The following is a 24937-nucleotide window of genomic DNA, read 5'->3' as shown; positions in this document are numbered from 1 at the left end:
GATAGTGAAGGGGACTGTCAGAATACAGCAGAATATAGACAGATTGGAGAGATGTGCAGAGAAATGACAGATGAAGTTCAATCTGGGTAAATATGAGGTGATGCATTTTGGAAGATTTAATTCTAGGTCAAACCATACATAAATGGAAATGCCCGGGGGAAATTGATGTGCAGAGAGATTTAGGTGTTCAGATCCATTGTATCTTGAAGGTGGCAACACAGGTCGATAGAGTGGTCACAAAGGCATACGGTATGCTTTCCTTCATCAAGAGTTAGCAGGTCATGTTGCAGTTGTATTGGGCTTTGGATTCGGCCACATTTAGAATACTGCGTACAGTTCTGGTCGCCACGTTACCAAAAGGATGTGGATGCTTTGGAGAGGGTGCAGAGGAGATTCACCAGGTGTTGCTTGGTATGGCGGGAGTTGGTTATTGAGAGGTTGAGTAGATAAAGATTATTTTCATTAGAAAGGTGGAGGTTGAGGGAGGGACCTGATTGAGTTCTACAAAATCATGAGAGGTATAGACAGGGTGGATAGCAAGAAGCTTTTTCCCCAGAGTGGGGGACTCGATTACTCGATTACTAGTTCAAGGTGAGAGGGGAAAGATTTAAGGGAGATATGCATGGAAAGTTCTTTACACAGAGGGTGGTGGGTTCCTGAAATGTGTTGCCAGTGAAGTTGGCACAGGTAGGCATGATAGTGTAGTTTAAGATGTATCTAGACAGATACATGAATGGGCAGGGAGTAGAGGGATACAGATCTTTGGAAAATAGGTGACAGATTTAGATCGAGGATCTGGATCGGCGCAGGCTTGGAGGGCAGAAGAGCCTGTTCCTGTGCTGTAATTTTCTTTGGTCTTTGTTCAAGCATCCACACAAACAGTTGGATTATGTGATCTTTCTCCAGTACTGTGGTACAATCCAAAGAATACAAAGGACTGGCTCGTATCTCACTTTGCTTTTCTTTGATCGTTGTTGCATGTGCAGGGTAAAAAGTGTCATGTTGGAAATCTGAAACAAACACCAATGTTGGAGAAACTCGGCAGGTCTGGCAGCATCTGTGAAGAGGGAAAGAGAAGATTTCAAGTCCAATATGACATCTGAAGTGGAAGGGATTACATTATTTTTTAAATGTCTGAGCCATTAAGTAGTGAATAATCCATCCACATTTTGAGGAGATAGGGAGTTATTCACCATTGCAGGGTGCCATTGTCTGTGTTGGGATAGCTAACTTTGTCTCTATAGGATGGAATCTCCCTTCAGCAGCCACTTTGTTGAATACTTTTTTTTTCTCTTGAAATGGTTATACAGGGCTGGTGAACAGGGCACTTAGACAGGGTCATACAGCATGGAAACAGAGCCTCCGGTCCAACCAGTCCATGCCAAACATAATCCCAAACTAAACTAGTCCCACCTGCCTGTTCCTGGCCCTTATCCCTCCAATCTTTCCCATTCATGTACTTCTCCAAATGTCTTTTAAACATTGTAACCTGCACACACATCCACTGCTTCCTCCAAAGTTCATTCCACAAAGGAACCACCCTCTGTGTAAAACTTTTGCCCCTCATGTCTTGTTTTGTAATCTCTCCCTCCCCTCACCTTAATGATGTGCCCCCTAGTCTTGGGATCCCCCAACCTTGGAAAAAGACACTTATAACTTCCATGTTTCATCATGTGATCCTTTAATTTCCTTTATCATTAGAGGCATGTTTAATTCTGCAGTTCCATTGCTTTGCTAAGAATTCTCATAAGATGTTTCAAGAACTTTGTTGAGATTCCAAGAGCAGGAGTAGACCATTTGGTCCTTCAAACCTGCACTGCTGTTAATGAGTTTTTCTCTAAGAGATAGGATGTTCGGCCCCTGACCCTGCTCTGCAATTCAGTAGGATCATGATAGATTTGACATTGCTGATGTCAACTTTCCTGCCTGTTCCCCATAACCCTTTATTTTCCTTCTGATCAAGAATCTCTCTGTCTCAGCCTTAAATGTACACAAGGACTCTGCCCCCACAGTGCTCTGTGGACAAGGAGTTCCAAAGACAGTCAGCCCTCAGAAGATAATTCCTCCTAATCTCCATCTTTGATTGGCACCCCTTTATTCTAAGACTATGCCCTCTCATCCTAGACTGTTTCAAAACCTGTACCTGTCTGAAAGTTCTGAGTTTGATCCTTTGGCCTGTGCTGTTTCACCTTATCTTGGTTAACCTTAGATGGCAAGACTTAGGTGGCATAGAATGGGGTAGCAAAACGAGGGGGTGGGGACAATCAAAATGTGGAATTGGTTTAAGGAACAGATATTGCATGTCCTTGATAGGTATGTCCCTGTCAGGTAGGGAGAAAGTGATGATGTAAGGGAACTGTGGTTTACTGAAGAAATTGTATTTCTTGTTAAGCGGAAGAGGGAGGCTTATGTGACGTTGAGACAAGATGGTTCAGATGAGGCGATGGAGGGTTACGGATTAGCTAGGAAGGATTTAAAGAGAGAGTTAAGAAGAGCAAGGTATCTTAACTAGGGCGTTTGTTTAACCAGGATGATTAGATTTGTCAAGCACTGTGCCCTGCAGGGGGTTTCCTGAGTTAATACAGGTATGTATACAATGCTCCCGTTCCTTTGGGAACTTTGCGCCGAGCATAGCTGTTCTGTATTTTGTTTTTTTTTTGGTTTTTTTTTTTGCTTTTCTTTCTTTCTTTTGTGTTGCTTTGCACAGTGTTAGGGTTTGCTTTGTATTAAAGGGTAGGTTAGTAGATGTAGTTGTATTGTAATTTGTTTTTTTTCTTTTTATTATACTGATATTTTTTTTAAAAAATAATTTTATATGTTTGTAAAGTTATAAAAAATTTGCTAATTAATAAATATATTTACAAAAAAAAAGAGCAAGGAGGGGACATGAGCAATCTTTAGCAGGTAGAATAAAGGAGAATTCTAAAGCTTTCTATAGGTATGTGAGGGATAAAAAGATGACTAGGGTAGGAATAGGGCCAGTCAAAGACAGAAGTGGGAAGTTGTGTGTGGACCCTGTGGAGGCCGGAGAGGTGCCAAACGAAGATTTCTCATCTGTTTTCACTCTGGGAAAAGAATATTGTAGAGGCGAAGACTGAGATATGGTATATTAGAGTAGACTAGAAAGGATTGAGGGTAGTAAAGAGGAGGTGTTATCAATTCTAGAAGGTGTGACAGTAGACAATTCCCCTGGTCCGGATGAGATTTATCCAAGAATTCTCTAGGAAGGTGGGTGGGAGATGGTGGAGGCTTTGGCCTTGATCTTTGAGTCATCATTGTCTACAGGTTTAGTACCAGAGGACTGGAGGATTGCAAATGTGCCCTTGTTCAAGAAGGGCAGTAGAGACGACCCAGGTAATTATAGAGCAGTGAGCCTGACGTCTGTTGTAGGAAACGTTTTGGGAAGGATTATAAGAGAGGATTTGTAATCATCCAGCAAGCAATAATTTGATTGGAGATCGGCAATGTGGTTTCATCAAGGGCAGGTCGTGTCTCACAAACCTCATTGAGTTTTTTTGAGAAAGTGACCAAGCATGTGGATGAGGATAGGGCAGTTGACGTGGTTTACATGGACTTCAGTAAAGCCTTTGAGAAGGTTCCACATGGTAGGCTGTTGGAGAAAATGCAGAGGCATGGAATGGAGGGTGATATGGCAGTTTGGAATAGAAACTGGCTTTCTGAAAGAAGGCAGCGAGTGGTGGTTGATGGAAAATATTCAGTCTAGAGTCCGGTCACTAGTGGTGTGCCACAAGGATCTGTTTTGGGACCATTGCTGTTTGTCATTTTTATAAATAACTTAGGCACAGGCGTAGGTGGATGGATTAGTAAGTTTGCAGATGATACTAAAGTCGGTGGAGTAGTGGACAGTGGGGAAGAATGTTACAGGTTGTAGGGGGACTTGGATAAACTGCAGAATTGGGCTGAGAGGTGGTAAATGGAGTTCAATGCAGCTAAATGTGAGGTGATGCACTTTGGGAAGAATATCAGGAAGGCAGTATACCGGGTCAGTGGAAAGATTCTTGGTAGTGTGGATGTGCAGAGGGATCTTGGTGTCTATGTACATAGATCCCTGAAAGTTGCCATCCGGGTTGATCATGCTGTTAAGAAGGCACACGGTGTGTTAGGTTTTATTGGTAGAGGGATTGAGTTCCAGAGCTGTGATGTCATGCTGCAACTGTACAAAATGCAAGTGTGACCTCACTTGGAATATTGTGTACAGTTCTGGCCTCCCCATTACAGGAAGGATGTGAAAACATTAGAAAAGGTGCAGAGGAGATTTACCAGGATGCTGCCAGCTCTGGAGGGAAGGTCTTATAAGGAAAAGCTGAGGGATGTGGGTCTGTTCTCATTGGAGAGAAGACAACTAGGAGGGGCTTTAATAGAGACATGCAAGATGATCAGAGGATTAGATAGGGTGGAAAGTGAGAGTCTTTTTCCTAGGACGACGACGACAGCAAATTGAGTGGTGATAGATTTAAGACAGATGTCAGAGGCAGGTTCTCTACTGAGAGAGTGGTAAGGGTGTGGAATGCCCTGCCTGCCAATGTAACTAACTCAGCCAAATTAGGGGCATTTAAACAGTCCTTGGATATGGATGCTGATAGGATAGTATTAGATTAGTGTTGAGCTTAGCTTAGTTCAGAGATTGGCATGAGGGCTGAAGGGCCTGATCTGCGCTATATTGTTATGTTCTATCTGCAATGTGCGATTGCTGCTCAAACTTGCATGTTGAAAAGAGGTGCTGAGAGCGCTCACTGTGGAACTATATTCAATGTCCTTAAATGAGCTGGGGTGAGCCCCACAGCTTTAAAAACTGCATCATCTTCACAGGTATTTATTAAGCAGGGAGTTGTAGCTTATATATATCTCCACATCGCTATCACATTGCTGTCTGTGGGAGCTTTGTGTGCAAATTGACTGTTGCATTTCCTAGATTGCAATAAAGAGTTCCCGTCTAAAGTTCACATTGTGTCGAAAGCAGTTTGATTAGATTAGATTAGATTAGATTACTTACAGTGTGGAAACAGGCCCTTCGGCCCAACAAGTCCACACCGCCCCGCCGAAGCGTAACCCACCCATACCCCGACATCTACATCTACCTCTTACGTAACACTATGGGCAATTTAGCATGGCCGATTCACCTGACCTGCACATCTTTGGACTGTGGGAGGAAACCGGAGCACCCGGAGGAAACCCACGCAGACACGGGGAGAACGTGCAAACTCCACACAGTCAGTCGCCTGAGGCGGGAATTGAACCCGGGTCTCTGGCGCTGTGAGGCAGCAGTGCTAACCACTGTGCCACCATGCCATTCATTGAGGACGCTCTGTAGATTCCAGGGGCATGAACAGCACAGATTTTTGCTTCAATGTTTCAATGTCTTCAGATGCCTGGCTCTGAGTGCTGGAACATCCCCTTTAAGCCTTTCCTCATCTCAAACCTACCGCTCTGACTAAACATTATGTCACCTGACCTAATGTCACCGTATCTTGTTTACTTGCTGCTCCAGTGAAGTACCTCGGGATGTGGAAAGGTATTGACTTGCATCTTTTTTATGTGCAGATTTCCAAATGCTGAATGAGAGTTGATTAAATCAATTTGGTATTGAACTATGGCAAATCTTCAATCCTAGTCTCAGTTACAAGTATTCTTTATATGGCTTATAATTGAAAACTGTGTGGCACTAGTTATTACTCACTTCCGGCTGTGATGGTTTTACCCCTAATATGCAAATTGAGACTTCAGCAACCTGAGGGTTATTTTACCAATCTCTTCATCTTCTAATATCTTTGGGTAAAACCTCTGAAAAGCACAAGGGAGGTAAGTTTGATTTTGACACAATAAAATTGGCCGGGTTTAAGCAACCAGGTTTGCATCTCTCTCGACTTATTTACGTTTGATGTCAGTGGAAATGTAAAGATCAGGAGATCTAAAGTAGGCTCCTGATTCGCTGGTATCTGATTTAACACAATCCAAATTCAAATTACCCTCAGGTGGGGATAGGTGTGTGTGTGTACAGTGTGAAGGCACTTCCTTATACATTGAAACATAATATCTATTACAGCTATGCAACTGCAATTCCCAAGAGAATATTTTAATATTATCTTTTAGCAAATCGCAAAATTAAAATGCAAGCAATAAATCCATTGGTGCAAATAATATAATCTATAGTCTACTCTCGCCATGTAATAAAACCTGATCTAGTAGGTTGTGACACATTTGGGGATTCTGAGCTCAGTGGCAATGAGAAAGAATGGAAATAGTAATGGGAGGCTGGGTTTAAAACAAAACAGCTGTCTCTAAAGTGTTAGAGCAGTCATCCTGCAGAAAAATGCATCTCATATGGTTTTTATAGACCACTAAGTTAGGCCCCTATGGTTTTAGACTTGTTGTAGGTCATGATTTAGCTTTAAATATGCCGAAGTGAATTTGGAAGGACAGACACCTGGTCAAAGCCTGTACCAAGGGTGGTTCAAAATGTTAGAATGGCTGGTGCAGAACTGGCATTAGTCTAGAGTTGGAAAAGGGGAGGTTTAGAGAGGCACAAGCTGGAGGAAGATGCAGTGATAGGATGGAGGCAGGTCGTAAAAGGATTTGTAAAATTGGAGATCAGAGCTTAGCATCCTGGACCCAGCATTAGTGATTTGTGAATATTCTGGATAAACTGTCTTCCCTGGAGAGGCCAATCAGAAAGGCATTAAGAACGATAAACCTGCAGATTGAATGGCATGGATTAGAATGTTGGAGCACTGAGGGCGATGTATGTATAGGTGCAAGAGATATTCAGCAAGTGAAAGTCGGCAATCTTAGTAGTCCATAGTGGACTTCTGAACTTGGCTCTGGGTTGGTCAGGATCCTTGAGAGAGTTGTGCAGTGAAGAGACACAGCAGTGTGAAGTCCACACGCTGACCACTGCCTGGGTGAGAGAATTGATAGAGGAACCTCGATTATCCGAATACCAGTTATCCGAAAATCGCATTATCTGAAGGAGATGTCACAGTCCCGATGGAAACAGTGTATCAAAGACGTGTTTCCAACAGTGATTGCGTCTTTTGGTTACAGTGATTAAACAGGCACCGTCTCCCCCTCTCTCCCCATACTTTCCCTGGAGTTCTAAAGAGGGGTGTATCCTAAAACCCCGTTCCCCACATAATCTCTCCAGCATTGTCCTGTACAGAGCAAACATGGAACCTGGTAAAATGTGTGTGGGGCTGTGTGCGTGCGCTATTTGGATACTTACCCCACAAAGGCAGCAGCAGTATTGTTGGTGTCCAGCCCAACTGCCCCAGAGAGGTGGTGGGGGTTGGGCTCAGGGGATGTTGGCGGGGCATGGTGTTGCATGGGGTTGGGGATGGGGAAGGCATGTTGGGCAGGTGGTGTTGGACAGGGTTTGGGGTGGGGGCATGTTGGATGGGGTTGGGGTTGGGGCCTAGGTGTTGGGGGTGGGGCCTTGTGCACGGTGTGCTGCTGCAGTCTCCTGAACGAGAAGCAGACTTTTAAAAACTCAGAGTCCCAGAGGAAAGGCATTTAATCGATTTAACCAAATAATTGATTATCCGAACAAAATATTGCCCGCCTATCACGTTTGGGTAATCCAGATTCTCCTGTATATCTTCTAGAATGGGTACAGGGGTGCCAGGGAAGTCCAGGTGCTAGCTGGATCCCAGAGATAGCATGCTATTCATCCACAAGGAAGATATTGCAATGGGAGAGTCAGTTTGACTTGAGACCATGGCCAAGGATGAACTCAGTAGGGAGATCAGAGAGTGGAAATGGGTGAGAGGTTGGAAAATGAAAAGGCGGCAGCCAATAAAGTTGCTGATTTTGTGTTGCGATGTCTCTGGTCCAAGTGGAATATTTCAAAGACCGACTAATGAAGAAATCTGTAAAGCTAGTATGTGCTGTTAATGTGTTGCAGAACTATTTCTAATCACTTCCTTATAGGGGATTTTGAAACCTCTGAGTCATTCACTGACGAGGTGTATGGGAATCTCATTGGTCTGATTTAAACAGTGGTTTGTGCGATACTGTCTGTTTGCCTAATGAGGTTTTCTATGGGCGAAGGAAATGAATTGTACAAATAAATACATTACTCTGGAGAGCTCCTGTTCTACCTTCATAAAATGGAAGTGCAGCAAAAAAGGATTAGAACATTATTACCCTTGAACAATTGAACAATTGATAACATTAAATTATCTACACCCTGGCCTGAAAAGGAGAAAACTGCTCAGGGCTGGAGGGGAGTCCGAATAATTGAATAGGTCTTTACAGAGATGGGCTGAGTGGCCACATGCTAATCCGTATTATCCAATTTTTCATGAAAAGTATCACAAACCGATAAACGGTTATAAATTCACCCTGTGAATAATTTTCAGGAACAGAAAGCAACATGGCCGCATGCTGGCATTATGATTCTGTTACTGCGCAAGTAATCAAGAGGTTCAGGTCATGATCCAGTAACGTAAATTTAATTCCCACTACAGATTCTGGGGCACTTACATTCAGCCAGTTAAATAATTCTGATTTTTTAAAATTTCAAAGCATTAGCAATGATGACCTTGCCACCTTGATTGTATGAAAACTCAATTGGTTCATTTACCCTGGCCTGGCCAGCCTGGCACTACCAGCCATACAGTAACACGGTCAACCGTACTCCGTTGTATGGGGATGGGTCTAAATGATGGCCTTGCCCCTGCTGCCCACAGCCTCTGAATGAATGAATTTAAAATATTGAAATTATACAGAATCCTCAGTCTGTAGAAAACAACGTAACAAAATTGGAGAGGGAAATAAAATGGCTGTTGGCTCTCAGTCTTGATTTACTGGAAGCTGAAATGTAGGACAGCGCAGAGTACATTTTGAATGGAATTTTCCACCTTGAGGTTTGAGTGTATAAATGCTTACTTTCAGCAGCAGTGTGGACCTGGCAGTTTATTGGTGTTTACATCAAAGGCTCCATTTAGCAATCCACATCTTCAGTCATGGATGAAGCTTCCCAGGCTGTGTTGCTATAGCAATTGTGACTTTAGTATTCACAAGCCATGCTGTTTACTGCAAACCACTGTGGTGTGGCAGTAGTTATGGGCTGCATGGCTACACTTCAGTGGTTTCAGTCGCTTGCATGATTATATTCAGGCTGTACCTTCCAATATTGCAGAAAGGCTGAGTTAATCAAATGTGGTAACGATTTAGTGATAACATTAATTTAGGCTCACCATTACTTCTTGAGGGCATTTTGGCGATGGATGAAAAATGCTGGCCTTTCCTGTGTCTCATCCCATGAAAAAGGAAAGAATTTGGGGAGAATGCTGGTTCTCTGGTCAATGGCTCTTTAAATCGGATTAATCAAGGATTGCCCAACCTTTCACATTTTAGTTTCCGTATGTAACATGCATGAAGTTTGACCTGGAACTGTCTAATTATTCTGAATATTGTAGTAATTGTTGATGTGAAAACTTTTATCTTACCTTCAGCTGAAAGGTAATCCGATCAGTACCATCTGACTTCACCACTGCACGCCCCCTTGGATTGAACTCTTGCTGTGCACACCGTCATTGTTTTCAGATGTGACTCTCTTCCACTTCTCACGACAGAATAGCTGAGTACTGTATTTAATAGGTTTCCTTTTCTGCTTACTCTGTTCACTGACTTGTCTCTGCTGGACTGTTGGCAACAGCCTGATATACCAACTGTTGTTGGTTTACCTGCCAGTAACTGTAGTGGCTTTAGTCTGGGTTCAGTGACAGGCCCACCTGCCTGTACTCAGTGAGGTGAGGTCAATTTAGTGGCTCCATTTGCCTTGTCACTCCAACCCTGAGAATTTATGTCCTGTCTCTGAAACTTTGTCTGCTCGCTTGGAATTCTCGCTCAGTCTGTGACCAAGACCTTGCTAATTCAGTTTGTGTCTGCTTCCAGAGCTGCCGACCCCGTTACCTGCCTGGTGTTTTGTGTGTTTACTCGCACCTCTCTTTGCTCCAGGGACTGACCATGGAGCTTGTGCTTTTGGCTGCTGTACACATGCAGATGAAAAAAATTGAAGTCGCTGCAGCTTATGGTCAACCCATTCCAGCAGAGCAGTGAATCCTGTTGTGCAAAGTCACCGATTCCTGGAAAATCTCTGCAGACTTGCAGTGCAGCAACTCCCTGTGCCTCTGTTTAATGTCCAGAATGTTCATGCCTTCCTTCCTTCCTGCTTTCCAGATACATTCACTTCAGATGATTGAACTAGAGAGATTCTGTGGGGGCAGGAGGATGTCCAGTCTTGCTGTTCACCTTCATCTGACTGTCTTTCACCTTTTCCATAATCATCCTATTATGAGGGGGAAGAAAAGACATTCTGTTCTTCAGCAATGTGATCCGACTTCTGAAGTGTCATTCTAGAAAGTGCACCAAATGAAATGAGTCCGTAATCCTAAAGTAGTTGCAGTAGTGTTAGGTGGATGATTTTCTGTCTTCGCTGCAGTATCCGGTCCCTTCAAAGGGCAGTGTAATTTAAGGAGGTGCAGCCACAGCACACTGAGGCATAGCACAGGTTGTGAGTTTCCATAAAGACCAAGCTTTGACACTCAGCCATACTGGTGAAAAGATTGAATGATGGATAGCTACGATTCATGACAAACAGCATTGCAACTTGTTCAATTCTGTTTTGGCCTCGTAAATATTTGAATCCAGTGAATGGAGTTGATCCTCGTGAGCTGAAAACGTGTTGCTGGAAAAGCGCAGCAGGTCAGGCAGCATCCAAGGAGCAGGAGAATCGACGTTTCGGGCATGAGCCCTTCTTCAGGAATCCTCGTGACCATACTGTCCCTTACCAAGGCTATACTCCTGTTTCCTCCTCCACACGAATGCCTTTCTGTACCAGAGTGTCATGGTCAGTTGGACAGCATGGTATAATTGGTGGGATCAGAGTCAGTAGGGACTCAGGATTGTTTTCATCTCTAACATTTCCTGAGTAACTATCCAGGTAGCTAAATCCGATTTCCCCAAGTCTCCAACTCTAAACTTCAAGTTGGAGATAATCAAGCAGGGTCCAGATCACAAGTTTAAACATTCTGGCAGTTCCTGCTGAGTCAGTAGTTTGGGGCTTCAAACAGGAATCTTTGGGGGATTTTGAGACTATTAGATCTGAGTCTTTATTTTTTTGCACTTGTTTTCCACTTGTTGAGGAGTGGGAGTCTAAATGCCACCATGTTTTATAAAACAAATTGCATTGGCGTGGTTGAATATTAAACTCTGCTTTCCTTCAGCTGCATGATCATTCCATTTATTCTGTCCTCCGTCTCCACTGCCATTGAGTTTTGAATTTTGTTTAATCTTCAAGTCTATAATTATCCTTGAATATTGTCAGAAAATAAAGATTATGCTTTGGAGTTGTGACTATTATTTGTTAGAATGGTTTCCCAAAGAGAGGGTCAGTTTTACATAGCTGAATGTAGTGCTGAGTGGATCTTTGAAAGTGTTTGTCCAAATTGCTTATTCTTTGTTTCTTCCACTGTCTAGCTGCATTGCAAGCTCTAAAGCGCAAGAAGAGATATGAAAAGCAACTGGCTCAGATTGATGGCACCCTGTCCACTATTGAATTCCAGAGGGAAGCATTGGAAAATGCAAACACTAACACGGAAGTTCTCAAAAACATGGGCTTTGCTGCCAAGGCTATGAAAGCTGCTCATGAGAACATGTAAGTGAATTAATATTTTTGGTGTCCTAGTGTAGAAATTACCACTTGAGAGAAATAGATGGAATGCATTCCTGATCTCAACACCCTCGCCTTCTGTTTGGGAAATACAAGATTTGATCCTTAGAAAACCTAACTTGTCTGTCCAAATTTCCTGATAGGGCTCTGCTGGTCCAGTCTACCAGCTGCATTTCTTGCCTCCAATTGTTTACGGATAGAAGGCAGGGCCTAAGTGGTGTGGTGGCGGTGGCTGTGACTTCCCTATTATGAATGTAATCAAGGAGGATAATCAACAGATAGGAAACATTTGTTAACCTGCTTTATGACATGTGCTTGGTCACTTCCATCCACTTGCTAGCAATTGTTGAGAGGGCTTTGGCACTTCCACTCTACTGGTGTCCCACTCATCAAAATGGTTACAACAGGCACAAGGTAAGGCAGCTGGGGGGAGAAAAAACTCATTGTTCTGGCTAGGGTCAACAAAATCTTAAAGGCAATGTTGAAAGGAATGGGATGGCTTGATTTTGAGGTGTCTGGCGTAAGCTGTTGTCACATGTTAATTTTAAATTCACTTGGAATGCGGGCATTATTGCTCTTGAAGGTGATGGGAAGTTGCCTCCTTCAAGTCCATTTGCTTTACCTTTTCTTTTTTAAATTCATTCACCGGTCACAAGTTCAGTGGCTAGTCCTGTAGTTATTGTCCATCCCTAATTACCCAGCTGGCAGTTAAGAGTCGACCATATTGCTGTCTGAAATTGCAATTTCTTGTCGTAAGAGACTTGAATGATCCAGATAGGATGTTCTGGCAGGGGCTTCCTGGACGTCATTAGACTCTTAATTTTGGGCTTTTATTGAATTCAAATTCCACTTCTGCCATGGTGGAATTTGGTCCTGAGTCCCTAGTATGTTATCTGGGCTTCAAGAGTAATAATCTAATGATAATACTGCTAGGCCATCAGTCGCTTGTCTCTGAGCCAGGAGGCTTGGATTCAAGTCTCACCTATTCCAAAGATATTTAAGAACATCTGCACAGCTTGATCAGAAACTGTACAGTCTCAATGATGTTGGGGAAGAAGATCTAAGGTTTTGTCCCAGTGATAGTAAAGGAATTATAATATATTTCCAAGTCAGAATGGTGAATGACTTGGAGGGGATCTAGCAAGTGGTGGTTTTCTGATTGTACCTGCTGCCCTCTCCTCCAAGATGGTAGTGTTGTGGATTTAGAAAGTACTGTCTGAGGAGCCTTGGTGAATTTCTGCAGTGCATCTTGTAGATGGTATACACTGCTTTGCATCGGGGGGAAGGGAATGAATGCTAATGGGTGTGGTGCTAATTAAGCCGGCTGCTTTGTCCTGGATGATGTCAAGCTTCTTGTGTTGTTGGAGCTGCACACGTCCAGACAAATGAGGAATAATATCGCAAAGATGTTACTACAGTTGTTATGGGGGATTTCAACATGCAGGTAGACTGGGAGAATCAGGATGGTATTGGACCTCAAGAAAGAGACTTTGTGGAGTGCCTCTGAGATGGATTCTTAGAACAGCTGGTGCTGGAGCCGACCAGGGAGAAGGCAATTCAGGATCTGGTATTGTGCAACGAACCAGAATTGATCAGGGACCTCGAAGTGAAGGAGCCATTGGGAAGTAGTGACCATAATACAATAAGCTTCAATCTGGAATTTGAGAGGGAGAGGGTACAATCGGAAGTGACAATATTTCTGTTGAATAAAGGGAACTATGGAGCTATGAGGGAGGAGCTGGCCAAAGTTCAATGGTGCAATACCTTAGCAGGCATGACAGGGGAGGAACAATGGCAGACATTTCTGTGTATAATGCAGAAGTTGCAGGATCAGTTCATTCCAAAAAGGAGGAAAGATTCTAAGAGGAGGCATGGGTGGCCGTGGCTGACGTGGGAAGTTAAGAAACATATAATGTTAAAAGAGAAAAAGTATAACATAGCAAAGATAAGTGGGAAAACTGAGGACTGGGAAGCTTTTAAAGACCAACAAGGATTACCAAGAAGGAAATACGCAGAGAAAAAATGAGGTACAAAGGTAAACTGGCCAATAATATAAAGGAGGATAGTAAAAGCTTTTTTAGGTATGTGAAAGGCAAAAAAATGGTTGAGACTAAAATTGGGCCCTTGAAGACAGAAACAGGGGAATATATTACTGGGAACAAAGAAATGGCAGAAGAATTGAATGGGTACTTCAGATCTGTGTTCACTGGGGAAGGCACAAGCAATCTCCCTGAGGTAACAGTGGCTGAAGGACCTGAACTGAACGGAATTTATATTTGCCAGGAATTGGTGTCGGAGAGACTTAGGTCTGAAGGTTGATAAGTCCCCGGGGCCTGATGGTCTACATCCCAGGGTACTGAAGGAGGTGGCTTGAGAAATCGTGGATGCGTTGGTGATTATTTTCCAGAGTTCGATAGATTCAGGATCAGTTCCTACGGATTGGAGGGTGGCTAATGTTGTACCACTTTTTAAGAAAGGTGGGAGAGAGAAAACAGGAAATTATTGACCAGTTAGTCTGACCTCAGTGGTGGGAAAGATGCTGGAGTCTATTATAAAGGATGAAATTACGACACATCTGGATAGTAGTAACAGGATAGGTCAGAGTCAGCATGGATTTATGAAGGGGAAATCATGCTTTACAAATCTTCTGGAATTTTTTGAGGATGTAACTCTGAAGATGGACGAGGGAGATCCAGTACCTGGACTTTCAGAAAGCTTTTGATAAAGTCCCACATAGGAGGTTAGTCAGCAAAATTAGGGCGCATGGTATTGGGGGCAAAGTACTAACTTGGATTGAAAGTTGGTTGGCTGACAGGGAACAAAGAGTAGTGATAAACAGCTCCATTTCGGAATGGCAGGCAGTGACCAGTGGGGTACCGCAGGGATCAGTACTGGGACCGCAGCTTTTTACAATATATGTTAATGATATAGAAGATGGTATTAGCAATAACATTAGCAAATTTGCTGATGATACCAAGCTGGGTGGCAGGGTGAAATGTGAGGAGGATGTTAGGAGATTACAGGGTGACCTGGACAGGTTAGGTGAATGGGCAGATGCAGTTTAATGTGGATAAATGTATGGTTGTCCACTTTGGTGGCAAGATCAGGAAGGCAGATTACTACCTAAATGGAATCAATTTAGGTAAAGGGGCAGTACAGAGAGATCTGGGTGTTCTTGTACACTAGTCAATGAAGGTAAGCATACAGGTACAGCAGGTAGTGAAGAAGGCTAATAGCATGCTGGCCTTCATAACAAGAGGGATTGAGTATAGAAGCAAAGAGGTGCTTCTGCAGTTGTACAGGGCCCTGGTGAGACCACACCTGGAGTACTGTGTGCAGTTCTGGTCTCCAAATTTGAGGAAAGACATTCTGGTTATTGAGGGAGTGCAGCGTAGGTTCATGAGGTCAATTCCTGGAATGGCGGGATTACCTTACACTGAAAGACTGGAGCGACTGGGCTTGTATACCCTTGAGTTTAGAAGACTGAGAGGGGATCTGATTGAGACATATAAGATTATTAAAGGATTGGACATTCTGGAGGCAGGAAACATGTTTCCGCTGATGGGTGAACATAGAACATAGAAAAATACAGCGCAGTACAGGCCCTTTGGCCCTCGATATTGCACCGATCCAAGCCCACCTAACCTACACTAGCCCACTATCCTCCATATGCCTATCCAATGCCTGTTTAAATGCCCATAAAGAGGGTGAGTCCCGTACCAGAGGATACAGCTTAAAAATACGGGGTAGACCATTTAGGACAGAGATGAGGAGAAACTACTTCACCCAGAGAGTGTGGTGGCTGTATGGAATGCTCTGCCCCAGAGGGCAGTGGAGGCCCAGTCTCTGGATTCATTTAAGAAAGAGTTGGATAGAGCTCTCAAGGATAGTGGAATCAAGGGTTATGGAGATAAGGCAGGAACAGGATACTGATTAAGGATGATCAGCCATGATCATATTGAATGGTGGTGCAGGCTCGAAGGGCAGAATGGCCTACTCCTGCACCTATTGTCTATCCCATCACACTCCTGACTTGTAGATGGACAGGCTTTGGGGACGATTTACTCACTGAAGGATTCCAAGACTCTGCTGTGTTCTTGTAGCCACACTAATGACAATTTTTAAAAAACGCTTGAGCCTTCTTCTCCAGTTAAATATCCCCGTTTCAACTATGTGGGAGCCCAATACAGTAATGCACAGCCAGCAATGCTGAGTGAGTGATCCATCTTGACCTGCTCTGGGGTCTCTGGTATTATAGATGTCAGTCTTCACCCAATTCCGTTCACTCCATGAGATTTCAAGAAGCCGCTGAACGTACTGAATACTGGCAATATTCTGGTGATAGTACTGAAGATTCGTGCCGCAGAACTTTCTGCGTGCCTAGCCAAGCTATTCCAGTACAGCTACAACACTGGCATCCACCAGAGAGTGGAAAATTACATAGGTATGTCATGTACTGATCCAATCCAACCTCGGCAGTTGCCACCTCATCAGTCTTTTAATCATTAGTAAAGTGGTGGAAGGTGACATCAAGCAGCACCTGCTCACTGATGCCGAGTTTGGGACCTGCCAGGGCCACCCTATGGAGTCGACGATACTGTTCCTGGATAGTTACCTGACACATAGTCATCACTGCATCTTCGCTATTGCCTGTGCAGAACTCCACTGAGATTAGAGCGAGTTAAACCTGTGACCACCGAATTGGATGTACAACCCAGTGTGCAACTAAACTACTTTATATTGCAAACTAGCAGCAGAGGGCAGCACTTGGCTTTGATGCTTTTGCTAGGTAGGGGAGCAATTTATCCAAAATTGCCATTCCTTTCACAGTTGAGTGAGTCCCGATAGACACTAGGTAGAAGCACATAAGGGAAGAAAGAAGAGGCAGATATGTTGTTTCTAAGATGTGCTTGGCCTACTCAAATTGATTTGCCAGTGGTTTGAGCATCCATAATATTCTACGTTTCATGTTTTTAAATGAGGCTATACCTAACTTTGTCACCTACCCCCAAAGGCAATGAGGTAAAATGAGGAAGTCAAAGGAGACCCATGGTAAACCTCAGCGTAGCTCAGCTGGCTGAATGGCTGGTTTCTCTGCTGTAAATACTCCAAACTAACATAAGACAGTGGTGTGTGCTTTTTAGTCATCAGATTTGGAAGCCTGAGCTGACTTTACCTATTTTTTCTCAGTCTATAATTTACCCCCTTTCCACAACCTAGAATTGCTGAGAGACAATTACAGCAGTTCAAATGTCACCATGGGCTACCTCAGTAGAAATCAAGGTGTGAGCTGGGAGTCTCTAGTCTGTGTCACACTAACGACATCTCTCCAAGGCTGAAAGTTCCAATGTTTACAAAATATCCTTTTAAATAACCTTATTTTCTCTTCTGCTTTTCTCCCATTGGTGGTCAAGAGGTATCCCGATTTAGCCTGTTTATCAATTGTAAAGCTGGTCACTTGTAAATACTATGATCATAAACTGAGGTTGCTAGGTTCAACATAGACTCGTGCAGTTTAGAATATCATTCAGTTTGTCAGTTTTCTGAGAAAATTACTGAATCGTCCCAGCTGTCATTGTTATGCACACATTTTCTCCAAGTATTTATCCATTTCCTTTTTGTCATTTACTATGAATATGCTGTCAGGTGGTGCACTCCACATCATCATAGCCCATTGTAAAAACATATCTAGTGAACTGGCAAAAGCCCCTCTGTTTTTCCAACGCACTGTGAACTAGATGTAACAGCATTTGATCTTTTGTTTTGCTGCATCATGTTGATCTGAATGGTTTATCATTTGTTTTTTTTTTAAAAGGGACATTGACAAAGTAGATGAGCTAATGCAGGACATCACAGAGCAACAGGAATTGGCACAGGAAATCTCTGAAGCAATTTCCAAACCAGTCGGTTTTGGTGAAGACTTTGATGAGGTGAGTGCATCAAACACTGAAACTTACGTAAGCCAATATAGGAACATAGAACATGAATAGGCCATTCAGTCCCTTGAGCCAGTCCCACCCTTCAGTGAGCTCATGGCTGAACTGTGGCCTGAAGTCCATATACCTGTCTTTGGCCCATATCCCTTAATAATTTTGCTTAACAAAACTTTATCTGTCTCAGATTTAAAATTAATAACTGATCCAACATCCACTGCTAGTCGTGAAAGAATTCCAAACCCCTCCCACCCTTTGTGTGTAGAAGTGCTTCCTAACATCTCTCCTGAACGGTCAGATTCTCAGATCATGCTCCCTAATTCTAGAATCCCCAACCAGTGGGCATAGTTTATCTTCATCAACTCTGTCTTTCCCTGTTAATATCTTGAAGACTTCCACCAGATCATCCCTTAACCTTCTAAATATTACAGGAAAAAAAGGCCTAATTTGTGCAATCTCTCCTCAAACTTAACCCCTAAAGTGCAGTAGTATTCTTGTAAATCTGCCTCCAGCCCACTATATCCTTCCTAAGGCTGAGGTGCCCAGATCTATTTGCAATATTTCAAGTGGAGTCTAACAGAGCTTTTGTATAACTACACCATAATGTCTGTATCATTGTACTCCAGTCCCCTAGATATAAAAACAAGCATAACACTAACTTTCTTGATTATTTTCTGCACTTGTTTGTAAAATTTTAAAGATCCTATGTATCTGAATCCCACGTCTCTTTGGACATTCACTGTATTCAACTTCATACCAGATGAAAAGTACTCCAGATCTATCCTCTTGATCCAAAAAGAATAACCTGATACTTGCTTACATTGAACATCATCTGCCACAGTTTTGCCCATTCATTTAGTCTGTCAATACCCTTTCGTAGTTCTATGCTATCATCTACGCTGTCTATAATGCTGCCTAATTTTCTCATCAGCAAATTTGGACATATAACTTTCTATGCCATTATCCAAGTTATTTATAAATAATGTGAATAATTGAGGCCCTAACACAGATCATTGTGAGACACGGCTGGTCATATACTTGAGTACCTACCCATTCTATCCACTTTCTGTCACCTGCCACTCAACCAAATTCTCAGCCGCGTCAGTAAGTTGCCTTCAATTCCATGAGCTTCTACCTTAGTTTGAGGCCCTGTTATGGGACTTTATCAAATGCCTTCTGGAAGTCCATAGACATTTCCCTTTCCACTGAGGTTTGTCAGGTTTGATCTACCAGTCATGAATCTATGGTGGTGCTCTCCTTGATTAATTGAACATTTTCAAGGTATTTAATTTACCTCATCTTTGATAGAGACTCCAACAATTTCTTCACCACAGATGTGAGAATAACTGGCCTATATTCATTCAGTTTTCTCTTTCACCCTCCTTAAAAAGCAGAGGAACATGTTCAAATTACCAACCCAGAGGAACGACTCCTATATTAAGGAACCTCTGAAAGATTATAGTCAGGGCATCTACACTGTTTTTCCCTACTTGCTTTAATGCCCTTGGATAGAAACTGTCAGGTCCCAGGGATTTATCACTCTATAATTCTATTAATCTGCTCATTAATGTTTTATGTTAATTTTATTCTGTCCCTGTTCCCAATCCTTTATTAATTTCCTTGGGAATTCTGGAAAGCTATCCTCCTTTTCTACGTAAATGCTGAGGCAGAGTAATTATTGAACGTGTCTGCCATTTCCCACAGACATTAACAATATCCCCACTTTCAGCCTTTAGTGAGTCAACATTGCTGCTGTTCACATGCTTTCCCTTGATATAACTATAACATTTCTTATTGATTTTGATGTCCCTGGCAAGTTTCCTTTCATAATCCTTTTTTAGTAACTGTTATAAGCTGATTTGTGGCCCTTTGCTGGTCTTTTTATCTTTCCCATTCAGCAGGTCTGTGCTATTTTACACATTTTCTAAGCTCTTTGTTCTAGTTTTATGCTGACTCTTATCTCTCCAGTTGTCCATGGCTATGTTATATGTGACATGGAGCTTTTCCTTCTCAGGTATAAACGATAAATGTCTCTTTAAACATCCTCCAGTGTTCTTCAGTTGTTTCAGCCCTGAGCAGATTTTCCCAGTTTACTGAGGGCAGTCTCTCTCTCACCTTGTTAAATCTGGCCTTGTCTAAATCTAAAACACCAGTCACTAATTCATGTTTTTGCTTTTAAATGCCACATTGATCATTATTTCATAACTGTTCGTGCACTCTTAGGTTATTCATTAAATCCAGCTCATCACTGATTTCAACATTGATAAATTAAACTGCATTTATTTCCATGCAAGAGGCCTAACAGGAAAGGCAGATGAACTCAGGGCATGGTTAGGAACATGGGACTGGGATAATATAGCGATTACAGACACATGGCTCAGGGATAGGCAGGACTGGCAGCTTAATGTTCCAGGATACAAATGCTACAGGAAGGATAGAAAGGGAGGCAAGAGAGGAGGGGGAGTGGCGTTTTTAATAAGGGATAGCGTTACAACTGTACTAAGGAAGGATATTCCTGGAAGTACATCCAGGGAAGTTATTTGGGTGGAACTGAGAAATAAGAAAGGGATGATGACCTTATTGGGATTGCATTATAACCGCCCCCCCAAATAGTCAGAGGGGAATTTGAGAAACAAATTTGTAAGGAGGTCTCAGCTATCTGTAAGAATAATAGGCTAGTTATGGTAGGGGATTTTAACTTTCCAAACATAGACTGGGGCTGCCATACTGTTAAAGGTTTAGATGGAGAGGAATTTAAGTGTGTACAAGAAATTTTTCTGATTCAGTATGTGGATGTACCTTCTAGAGAAGGTGCAAAACTTGACCTACTCTTGGGAAGTAAGGTGACTGAGGTATCAGTGGGGGAGGACTTTGGGACCAGCGACCATAATTCTGTTAGATTTAAAATAATGATGGAAAAGGATAGACCAGATCTAAAAGTTGAAGTTCTAAATGGGCGAAAGGCCAATTTTGACGGTATTAGGCAAGAACTTTCAAAAGCTGATTGGGGGCAGATGTTCACAGGTAAAGGGACGGCTGGAAAATGGGAATCCTTCAGAAAGGCTTGTAGGTGTAGGGAATGTTGGATGACTAAAGAAATTGAGGGTTTGGTTAAGAAAAAGAAGGAAGCATATGTCAGGCATAGATGGGATAGATCGAGTGAATCCTTAAAAGATAAAGGCAGTAAGAGTATACTTAAGAGGGAAATCAGGAGGGCAAAAAGGGGACATGAGATAGCTTTGGCAAATAGAATTAAGGAGATCTAGAGGGTTTTTACAAATATATTAAGGACAAAAGGCTAACGAGGGAGGGAATAGGGCCCCTCAAAGATCAGCAAGGTGGCCTTTGTGTGGAGTTGCAGAACATGGGGGAGATACAAAGCGTGTATTTTGCATCAGTATTTACTGTGGAAAAGGACATGGAAGATATAGAATGTAGGGAAACAGGTGGTGACGTCTTGAAAAATGTCCATATTACAGAGGAGGAAGTGCTGGAGGTCTTGAAATGCATAAACATTTTTTTTTAGATTACTTAGTGTGGAAACAGGCCCTTCGGCCCAACAAGTCCACACCGCCCCGCCGAAGCGTAACCCACCCATACCCCTACATCTACATCTACCCCTTACCTAACACTACGGGCAATTTAGCATGGCCAATTCACCTGGCTGGCACATCTTTGGACTGTGGGAGGAAACCGGAGCACCCGGAGGAAACCCACGCAGACACGGGGAGAACGTGCAAACTCCACACAGTCAGTCACCTGAGGCGGGAATTGAACCCGGGTCTCCGGCGCTGTGAGGCAGCAGTGCTAACCACTGTGCCACCGTGCCGCCCATAAAAGTGGATAGATCCCCAGGACCTGATCAGGTGTTCCCTAGAACTCTGTGGGAAGCTGAGGAAGTGATTGCTAAGCCTCTTGCTGAGATATTTGTCACAGGTGAGGTGCTGGAAGACTGGAGGTTGGCAAACACGGTGCCACTATTTAAGAAAGGTGGTAAGGTCAAGCCAGGGAACTATAGACTGGTGAGCCCGATGTCGGTGGTGGGCAAATTGTTGGGTGGAATCCTGAGGGACAAGATGTACATGTACTTGGAAAGGTAAGGACTGATTAGGGATAGTCAACATGGCTTTGTGTGTGGGAAATCATGTCTCACAAACTTGATTGAGTTTTTTGAAGAAGTAACAAAGAAGATTGATGAGGGCAGAATGGTGGGCGTGATCTATATGGACTTCAAAAAGGCATTCGACATGGGAGACTGGTTAGCAAGGTTAGATCTCATGGAATACAGGGAGAACTGACCATTCAGATACAGAACTGGCTCAAAGGTAGAAGACAGACGGTGGTGGTGGAGGGTTGTTTTTCAGGCTGGAGGCCTGTGACCAGTGGAGTGCCACAAGGATCGGTGCTGGGTCCCCTACTTTTCATCATATATATAAATGATTTGGATGCGAGCATAAGAGGTACAGTTAGTAAGTTTGCAGATGACACCAAAATTGGAGGTGTAGTGGACAGTGAAGAAAGTTACCTCAGATTGCAACGTGATCTTGACCAGATGGGCCAATGGGCTGAGAAGTGGCAGATGAAGTTTAATTCAGATAAATGCGAGGTGCTGCATTTTGGGAAAGCAAATCTTAGCAGGACTTATACACTTAATGGTAAGGTCCTAGGGAGTGTTGCTGAACAAAGAGACCTTGGAGTGCAGGTTCATAGCTCCTTGAAAGTGGAGTCGCAGGTAGATTGGATAGTGAAGAAGGCGTTTGATATGCTTACCTTTATTGGTCAGAGTATTGAGTACTGTAGTTGGGAGGTCACGTTGCAGCTGTACAGGACTTTGGTTAGGCCACTGTTGGGATATTGCGTGCAATTCTGGTCTCCTTCCTATCGGAAAGATGTTGTGAAACTTGAAAGGGTTCAGAAAAGATTTACAAGGATGTTGTCAGGGTTGGAGGATTTGAGTTACAGGGAGAGGCTGAACAGGCTGGGGCTGTTTTCCCTGGAGCGTCGGAGGCTGAGGGGTGACCTTATAGAGGTTTATAAAACCATAAGGGATATGGATAGGATAAAATTGCAAAGTCTTTTCTCGGGTCAGGGAGTCCAGAATTAGAGGGCATAGATTTAGGGTGAGAGGGGAAAGGTCACCTAAGGAGCGACCTAAGTGGCAATTTTTTCATGCGGAGGGTGGTACGTGGAATGAGCTGCCAGAGGATGTGGTGGAGGCTGGTACAATTTACAACATCTAATAGGCATCTGGATGGGTATATGAATAGGAAGGGTTTGGAGGGATATGGGCCGGGTGCTGGCAGGTGGGACTAGATTGCGTTGGGATATCTGGTCGGCATGGACAGGTTAGACCGAAGGTAAAACTTTAGAACACTCGATCTTCCATAATTACCCCGGCACCACTCCCCACCTCTTCCTCCGCTACATTGATGACTGCGTTGGCGCCACCTTGTGCTCCCGCGAGGAGGTTGAGCAATTCATCAACTTCACCAACACATTCCACCCTGACCTTAAATTTACCTGGACCATCTCTAACACCTCCCTCCCCTTCCTGGACCTCGCCATCTCCATTAATGACGACTGACTTGACACTGACAATTTTTTACAAACCCACCGACTCCCACAGCTACCTGGATTACACCTCTTCCCACCCTACCTATTGCAAAAATGCCATCCCGTATTCCCAATTCCTCCGCCTTCGCCGGATCTGCTCCCAGGAGGACTAGTTCCCCCACAGATCACACCACATGGCCTCCTCCTTTAGAGACAGCAATTTCCCTTCCCACGTGGTTAAAAACGCATCTCATCTACATCCCGCACCTCCACCCTCAGACCCCACCCCTCCAACCGTAACAAGGACAGAACGTCCCTGGTGCTCACCTTCCACCCTACCAACCTTCGCATAAACCAAATCATCCACCGACACTTCCGCCACCTCCAAAAAGACCCCACCACCAGGGATTTATTTCCCCCGCACCCCTTTCTGCCTTCCACAAAGACCATTCCCTCCGTGATTACCTGATCAGGTACATACCCCCCTACAACCCACCCTCCCATCCTGGCACCTTCCCCTGCCACCGCAGGAACTGCAAAACCTGAGCCCACACCTCTTCCCTCACTTCCATCCAGGGCCCTAAAGGAGCCTTCCACATCTATCAAAAGTTTTACTTGCACATCCACTAATATCATTTATTGTATCCGTTGCTCCCGATGCGGTCTCCTCTACATTGGACGCCTAAAGCGCTCTGCTAGGAGGGAACATCTCTGGGACACCCGCACCAATAAACCACACCGCCCTGTGGCCCAACATTTCAAATCCCCCTCCCACTCTGCCAAGGACATGGAGGTCCTGGGCCTCCTTCACTGTCGCTCTCTCACCACCAGATGCCTGGAGGAAGAACGCATCATCTTCTACCTCTGAACACTTCAACTCCAGGGCATCAATGTGGACTTCAACAGTTTCCTCATTTCCCCTTCCCCCACCTCACCCTAGTTCCAAACTTCCAGCTCAGCACTGTCCCCATGACTTGTCCTACCTGCCTATCTTTTTTTCCACCTATCCACTCCACCCTCCTCCCTAACCTATCACCTTCATCCCCTCCCCCACTCACCTATTGTACTCTATACTACTTTCTCCCCACCCCCACCCTCCTCTAGCTTATCTCTCCACACTTCAGGCTCACTGCCTTTATTCCTGATGAAGGGCTTTTGCCCGAAATGTCGATTTCAAAGCTCCTCGGATGCTGCCTGAACTGCTGTGCTCTTCCAGCACCACTAATCCAGAAGTTGGACCAAAGGGTCTGTTTCCATGCTGTACATCTCTATGACTCTAATGCTCATCCCCTTGTAGGAACCAGGACAAATGGCTGTGGGAAACTATCCCGGACTCTCTGCAGAGATTCACTATCATTCTCACGGTGTTTGCTGCCTATCCCAATCTGTTAAGTTTAAAATCCCACATTAATACTCCTCTGGCTTTGCTGCGCACTTGTCTAATTCCTGCCTTTATGGGATCGAACCCTTTAGATCTGTAATCGGGGACTTGTACACAGCACTTACTCTAGTTTTTGATCCTTCATTGTTTCTCAGTCCCATCCGTATGGTCTCCACTGGATGCTTTTCCCTCATTATATCCTCCCTCACCATTGAAGTCATTTTGATTCTAATCAGTCAGGCTACTCCACCTTCTCTGCCATTCTCCCTGTCTGTCCTTTAAACCTTTATAGCCTGGCATTCTTAGTTCCCAATCCCAACCATCCTGCAGCCATGTCTCAGCAATGCTGACTATATCTTTATCTCTGATTTGAATCTG

At 43.7% G+C, this 24937-nt stretch overlaps 1 protein-coding gene across 1 annotated transcript in view; it reads left to right on the top strand.

The window, feature by feature from the left end:
* Window positions 1–24937, top strand: part of chmp4ba (charged multivesicular body protein 4Ba) — a 63824-nt gene that overhangs the window by 30833 nt on the left and 8054 nt on the right. Inside the window, 2 exon segments of the mRNA XM_072556195.1 lie at window positions 11500–11677; window positions 17508–17622. Coding sequence (XP_072412296.1) covers window positions 11500–11677; window positions 17508–17622 — 293 coding nt within the window.

The sequence above is a fragment of the Chiloscyllium punctatum genome, chromosome 37 (assembly GCF_047496795.1).
Source record: "Chiloscyllium punctatum isolate Juve2018m chromosome 37, sChiPun1.3, whole genome shotgun sequence".
NCBI classification, from domain to species: domain Eukaryota; kingdom Metazoa; phylum Chordata; class Chondrichthyes; order Orectolobiformes; family Hemiscylliidae; genus Chiloscyllium; species Chiloscyllium punctatum.
The sequence above is the reverse complement of the archived record's forward strand: the minus strand, read 5'-3'. Positions and strand labels throughout refer to the sequence as shown.